The 7,387-nt window shown below is 36.8% G+C and overlaps 1 protein-coding gene across 1 annotated transcript; it reads right to left on the bottom strand.

Moving 5' to 3' along the window:
* Positions 1-5,192: 5,192 nt before the first annotated feature.
* Positions 5,193-6,163, bottom strand: LOC142625780 (germin-like protein subfamily 1 member 7). Its single transcript, XM_075799493.1, has 2 exons — positions 5,990-6,163; positions 5,193-5,790 (listed from the first exon to the last, which is right to left on the bottom strand). The coding sequence occupies exons 1-2, from the start codon at positions 6,114-6,116 to the stop codon at positions 5,255-5,257; spliced, it is 663 nt and encodes a 220-aa protein (XP_075655608.1). The 5' UTR covers positions 6,117-6,163; the 3' UTR covers positions 5,193-5,254.
* Between the last annotated feature and the right edge of the window lie 1,224 nt (positions 6,164-7,387).

Here is a 7,387-nt window from a genome sequence, read left to right as displayed (position 1 = left end):
CATGTTGTCCACGTGTAGGGTAAGGATGAAGGGAGAGATGTAATATAAATAAGGGTAGAGATCCCAGAGAAGAGGGAGGATAAAAAAAAGAGAAGAGAAAGCACTATAGCAATCTCAACAACTCCTGTAACCATTGTCATCTAATATATACTAGAACAGAGCTCCTCAGACTGTGCCGAGGACAAACTTTCTCGCACAAACCAAGTTCAATTCTTGTTGGCTCATCATCTAAAACCATATTAACTGTTATTCATGTACTAAAGCTTAGCTCTTTGACCAACTCTCTACAAATTTATTGTACTGGGTTCACTGGGCCAAGATCCCTTACATTTTGGGCTTGGTCTGAAAATCGCGTCCCTACAATTGGCGCCGTCTGTGAGGAGAACTTGTGTGATAGTGAGTGCAACGGTTAAATATGATAGGATTAGACCCCCAGCAATAAGAGTCCTTGGGGAAAGCCATTATGGTGGCCAGTTTATAATGTGAGCAAGTAACTACATAAGGCACACAGTTGTTGTCCTAACTTAGCTTCCGCTCAAGTCTATACTACAACGTACGGATTATACAGGGAGGATTGTCGAATGGGGCACAATTCTGGGGGCTTCTGACATCAAGTACATGCCTTGTACCTCTGTCAAGGACCAGGTCCTCGCGAATTTGGTGGCCTAGTTCGCTAAACTTCCATTAGAGGAAGTGGCAGCAACATATGAGCAATTCAAAGGAGCTTTGCGGTGGGGCTAGTTCTTGAAGGTATATATTGATATCTTATAATCTATTGAAGTGGTTAAACTGAACCTTAGCTATGCTGGGTCCTCGGACCTCCTGCTTTGGGGAAATTAACACACACTGGCATCTTTAGAAGTGGTTAAACAGAACCTTAGCTATGCCAGGTCCTCGGACCTTCTGCTTTGGGGAAATTAACACACACTGACATCTTTAGAAGTGGTTAAATAGAACCTTAGCTATGCCGAGTCCTCGGACCTCCTGCTGTGGGGAAATTAACACACACTAACATCTCTTAAAGTGTTAAAAGAGTCTTTGCTATGTCGGGTCCTCGAACCTTCTGCTAAGAAGAGTCTTAGCTATGTCGGGTCCACAGACCTCCTGCTAAGAAGAACCTTAGTTATGCCAGATCCTCGGACCTCCTGCTTTGAGGAAATTAACACACACTGACATCTATTGAAGTGGTTAAACAGAACCTTAGCTATGCCGGGTCCTCGGACCTCTTGCTTTGGGAAAATTAACACACACTGGCATCTTTAGAAGTGGTTAAACAAAACTTTAGCTATGCCGGGTTCTCGGACCTCCTATTTTGGGGAAATTAATGCACACTGGCATTTTTAGAAGTAGTTAAACAGAACCTTAGCTAAGCCAGGTCCTCGGACCTCCTGCTGTGGGGAAATTAACACACACTGACATCTATTAAAGTGTTAAAAGAGTCTTAGCTATGCTGGGTCCTCGAACCTCCTGCTAAGAAGAGTCTTAGCTATATCGGGTCCACAAACCTCCTGCTAAGAAGAGTCTTAGCTATGCCGGGTCCTCGAACCTCCTGCTAAGAAGAACCTTAGCTACGTCAGGTCCCACAAACCTCCTACTAAGTGTTAAAAAGAGTCTTAGCTATGCCGGGTCATCGAACCTCCTGCTAAGAAGAGCCTTAGCTACCTCAGGTCCCACAGACCTCCTGCTAAGTGTTAAGAAGAGTCTTAGCTATGCCGGGTCCTCGGACCTCCCGCTAAGAGGAGTCTTAGCTATGCCGGGTCCTCGAACCTCCTGCTAAGAAGGGCCTTAGTTACATTAGGTCCCACAGACCTCCTCCTAAGTGTTAAAAAGAGTCTTAGCTATGCCGGGTCCTCGGACCTCCTGCTAAGAGGAGTCTTAGCTATGCTGGGTCCTCGGACTTCCTGCTAAGAAGAGCCTTAGCTACCTCAGGTCCCACAGACCTACTGCTAAGAAGAGTCTTAGCTATGTCGGGTCCATAGACCTCCTGCTAAGAAGAGTCTTAGCTATGCCGGGTCCTCAGACCTCCTACTAAGAAGAGTCTTGGCAATGCCGGATCCTCAGACCTCCTACTTTGGGGAAATTAACACATAATGGCATCTCTTTTCAAAGTGTTTAAACTATAACTCAATCATGCCTCGGTCCTCGGACCAGATGATGTGAGAAAGTTAACACTTCATGACATCTCTCTTCAAAGTGTTTAAACTATAACTCAATCATGCCTCAGTCCTCGGACTAGATGATGTGAGAAAGCTAACACTTCATGACATCTCTCTTCAAAGTGTTTAAACTATAACTCAATCATGCCTCGGTCCTCAGACCACATGATGTGAGAAAGTTAACACTTCATGACATCTCTCTTCAAGGTATTCACACTATAAACTTGATCATGCCTCGGTCCTTGGACCATATACTTTGGGAAATTATCATTCCACAACATCTATTTGTTTCTCACTAAGTGTCAAGATAGGCCTAAGATTATAACCAAATCCTCAGATTGGTAGCTTTGAAAGGAGCAATTCACAGTATAAATATGGGGCGCGTGAAACGATACTCCCACAGGTGTAAATCAAAGGATCAAAGTAGAATCAACTCTTAAGAATTCAAAACCCCACTTTTCTCCTCGGATGCGAGGAGAAAACCGGAGTTTTAAGGGGCTATTGTGGGGTCATGGATTTTGGGATTTGGCCGAGAAACATAGGTGGTCTAAGTCCGAGGAGTACTATCTCCTCGGATAAAGCTAAACGCAAATCTAGTATAGATCCTAATGATCAAGGATGACCTTTCAGGAAGTTCTAATGATAGCAACAAGTATCATGAACGTACAAGAGGGATAAGGACTCAAAAATAACTAAGAGAAAGCTGCTATCACCGCATTAATGAGGAAGTGACCTCTGAACAGTATTATGGCAGCCTTACAGCCACCCTAGAAGACTTTTAGAGGGGCTGATGGGACAAGTATCAGCATAAACCATCAGCTGTCCACATGTAATCCACGTGTAGGGTAAGGATGAAGGGAGAGATGTAATATAAACAAGGGTAGAGATCCTAGAGAAGAGGGAGGATGAAAAAAGGAGAAGAGAAAGCACTATAGCAATCTCAACAACTCCTGTAACCATTGTCATCCAATATATTTTAGAACAGAGCTCCTCGGACAGTGTTGAGGACAAACTTTCTCGCACAAACCGGGTTCAATTCTTGTTGGCTCATCATCGAAAACCATATTAACTGTTATCCATGCACTAAAACCTAGCTCTTTGACGCACTCTCTACAAATTTATTGTACTGGGTTCACTAGGCCAAGATCTCTTACATTTTGGGCTTGGTCTGAAAATCGTGTCCCTACAATATATATATTCTTTCTTTTGGTGGATTTTTATTTAGATTGATGAATTTTTATGTTTAACTCTACTTTAGGTTGATATGATTTAGTTGTATTCTAATTTTTTTTTTCTTTGTTTGTTAGATGTTATCCTATGAAATTATTAAATCATTTAATGTCATTCTATTACATAACATGACTTGGATAATTAGATGTGTACAACTATACATTTTCTTTTGAATGTTCTTCTACTCATTTTCTTTTATATAATTTTTTTTATTTGTCTCACATCCTCTTCCAAAAAATAGGTGATTGTTCTCTCTCTCTCTCTCTCTCTCTCTCTCTCTCTCTCTCTCTCATTATTTCTTGCAACTCTACTTTAGATTGATGAATTTTTTTGTTTTTTTTTTGTCCCTACTTTTGGATGGTACACTTTGGTGGTGTGTTTTGAGTTATCACATACACTCTCTATCCCTCTTATAGTTTTGATTTTAGTTAATTTTTAGATTTTTTAGAAGTGAAAATTTGAGTTTATATCAAAATAAAATTTACATGATCATGTATTTGAATGTGTCTATAAATTATTTGAGTAATATCAATCATAAATTTGTGATGAAGTTTAGTTATCATGATAATTTTCTTAAGAGAATGAGAAATTCAAATAATTAATTTTGGAACTTAAAAATTTTAGTTGTATAAAAAATTAACCATTACACACTATACAAAAATTTGAATAATATAGATTACTTGAATAAAAAAAAGTATTTCCATTTTTTATTACGAAAAAAAAATAATGGAATAATATCAATCAAATGCACCTAAGTTTTTCAAAAAAAATAAAAACTCAAAATAATAGAATGATATATTTGTAGAGATGGAGAGATGAAAAATAATTTTAGAAATAATATCTTCAGTATGTTTTGGAGAATAAATCATACATTATATCACGTTACAAAATAGTTTTATATTTCACATGCAACTAGTACAAAATAATAAGTGGAAAATTACATAAAAAGCCCACAATGTATACCATGTTTTAGATTAGGTCTCAAGTCTTTAATTTTATCGATTAAAGATCCAAAGTTATGAAATTGTTTTAACATAAGGTCCATTTCAGTCTACATTATATTTTTAATGTTGTTCTGGGCAATATCAGTAAAAAAATAAAAAGATAAAACCATGAATTAAACTCTCTGTTCACCTAACCTAAGGCTTGCTTATAAATCAATATGGCCGTCATTGAACAGAGTGTGTAGAGAGAAAACTCTTTGTTTAGGGAGAGAGTTTCTTTGTAAGTGAGAAAATGATTGTTAGAAAATCGAAATTGATTAAGGTAAAATAGAAAATTAATTGACAAAATGTTTTATAAGTTTGGGACTTTAATTGACAAAATTAAAAACTTTGAGGCCTTATTCGAAACAAGGTGTAAACTCTAGCCTCGTTGTGTAATTTCCCCAAATAATCGTATTTAAATGCTTTAATATTTCATTTGTTAACTACTTTCCCTAGTATAATTTTTTCTATTTTTCTTCGGTATGAATTTATAGACCATAGTGTTGTAGAAATTCACTACTCTTGCTTAAATGTTACATTTAGGACTGTGTTTCTACATAGATAGGTGCTACCGAGCCCTAAATTTGGGCTGCCATTTATAAAATTCTGTCTATTTTTAATACGATTTTTATCAGTTTTATATATAAGTTCTTGTAATTTCAATCATTGTGGATCCAAGGTGTAATCAAGATTTAATCGTACACTAATTTCTCCACATTTGCAATGACACCATGACACAAACAAAAATCATAAGACAATTTTATTTGATAATAAATATTTTAATGGCAATAAAGGTTGGGAAACAAGGCAAATTTTAATCAAACTCTGCTATGTAATGGTTCATCATTCCTATTACAAATATTTTTCCTAATTGTGATTTGACTAGAAATGTTTTTGAAGATATTCAACAACATTCTTGTCCAACTGGAAGGCCTTGGCAAGAACATCAGGATTGATTGGAGGATTAGATCCGAAGACTGCGTTTGCTATGGTGATCAACCCAGGATTCTGACTGCTAAGACCAGCAAAGGCAATGGCATTGGTCTGCCCTACGTTGAATTGGAAGTGAATGAGACCAATAGGGAATACAAAGGCGTCTCCCTTGTTTAGAACTTTGGTGAAGAGTTTGTTTGGATTGGATGTGACAAATCCTACTAAGAGGGTGCCCTCTATGACAACCAAAAGCTTAGTTCCGCGAGGGTGAGTGTGAGGTGGATTCAAACCATATGGTGCAAAGTCAAGGCGAGCTATAGATATGCCTAGAGTGTTGAGACCTGGTAATTTATCGACGTTCACAAGATTGACACTTGATCCGACTTTATTTGTAGCTGTGTTTCCAGGAATATTGAGTCCGGAGAAGAAAAAATCATTGGCTGTGACAAGTGTTGGGTCCTTGCAAAATTTCCCATTCACAAAAACTGCACAAAGAAAAGTTTGTCACTGTCACAAATTAGATAGTTTTGTAGCAATTGACAACATGTCATGTAGGGGAAAAAATGTGATAGAGATGATATAACCGGTGAGCATAATTTCATCAATGTGTAGAACTTATAATGATTTCAAAAGAAAGTGATAATAATACTACTACTGCTAACAATAACAAGATTATGTACGTACCAGCAGAATCGGTGTTGTTAATTGCAACACAAAAGTCTTGCAAAGGACTAGGGTCATAGGCAGAAGCAAGGGAGGATGCCAAAGCCAAAAGGGCCACAGTTACAAGGTAAGAAACAACTTTCTTCATATTTGAGATTCTAGTAGAGCACTCTGCGTATTCTTGCTTTGGTGAGGAGTGGGAAGCATAGCATATGGGGATATGTCTATTTATAGATAGGAGTCAGTGAACCGGTCAATTGATTTTTAACAAACGGAGCATAAAAGACTCGGCAATTTTTCAACCTTAATCACAATTTTTTATTTAATGCGTTATCCATTCTTTGACCACTACTAGCGGTATATTTTTTTTTTATTCAAAGATGGCAGAAATTTATTTAAGACAAAAGAGCTTATATAATATTGAAAAGAGAAGTAAGGAGCCTATATATTTGATAAAAGCAATCAAATTGGACCTCTTCAATGCCATTTTGAAGTTTTAACGTTGCTTGGGGCAACCCACAACTAAAGTTTATGTTGAAAGTATCTTCGAAATTGAAATGACTGAAGGTGCAAGTATGTTGACTCTGTCCTCATCAACGAAGTGGTCCACCCTTGTAGGCTGCAGCTGGGGATATGCAATACAACTGTGTTTTGCGTAAATTCTCTAAGTCGAATGGTTTGAACTTATCATGTATTGACCTCAGGGTGAGTACTAAATACTTTTAATGGTTAGTTTGATTTAATGGTTTTCTAGAACCAACGACTACCAAATCTTCTGGTATATTCTTGCCATTTCCCCTCTCTTGTTCTCTCTTCATAGAGTTAATTTATACATGACACAATGAACATTCTTCTTTAATCAAATAATAATAATATCTTTTAAATAATGCATTTTATGAATGTTTTCATTTAAAATTTTTAAAGTAAAAAGAACGATTAAAGTTTTAAACTATATCATTTTTTAACTAAAAATTGTACAAAGTGACATGATCGATTAGTTTCACATTAACTATAATACAAATTATACTACATATATGTCTTACAAATCTATATTTATATATAATATCTAAAAGTTGAAGCGTAGTATTTATTGTTGCTACTCTACTTTGATCCATTCAGTCAATTGGTTCCACTTTGGTCAATTCAGTCCATTCGTTTCACTTTTCTCCAATTCATTTTTATTTGATCCATTTTATTCAACTTCAGTCCATTCACTTGGTCCAATTTGTTCTTATTTGGTAAATTGGTCCATTTCGCTCTATTTAGTCCAATTCAAACTTAATCGGTCCATTCGATCTAATTCGGTCTTATCAGTTCAATTTAGTCTTATTCCGTCCACTTCAGTCCATTCCATCTACTTTGGTCCATTCGGTCATATTCCAACCATTCGATCCAATTCTATCTTATCGGTTCATTTAG

The sequence above is a fragment of the Castanea sativa genome, chromosome 2, assembly GCF_040712315.1.
Source record: "Castanea sativa cultivar Marrone di Chiusa Pesio chromosome 2, ASM4071231v1".
NCBI lineage: Eukaryota > Viridiplantae > Streptophyta > Magnoliopsida > Fagales > Fagaceae > Castanea > Castanea sativa.
This window is presented reverse-complemented; position numbering and strand designations above follow the sequence as displayed.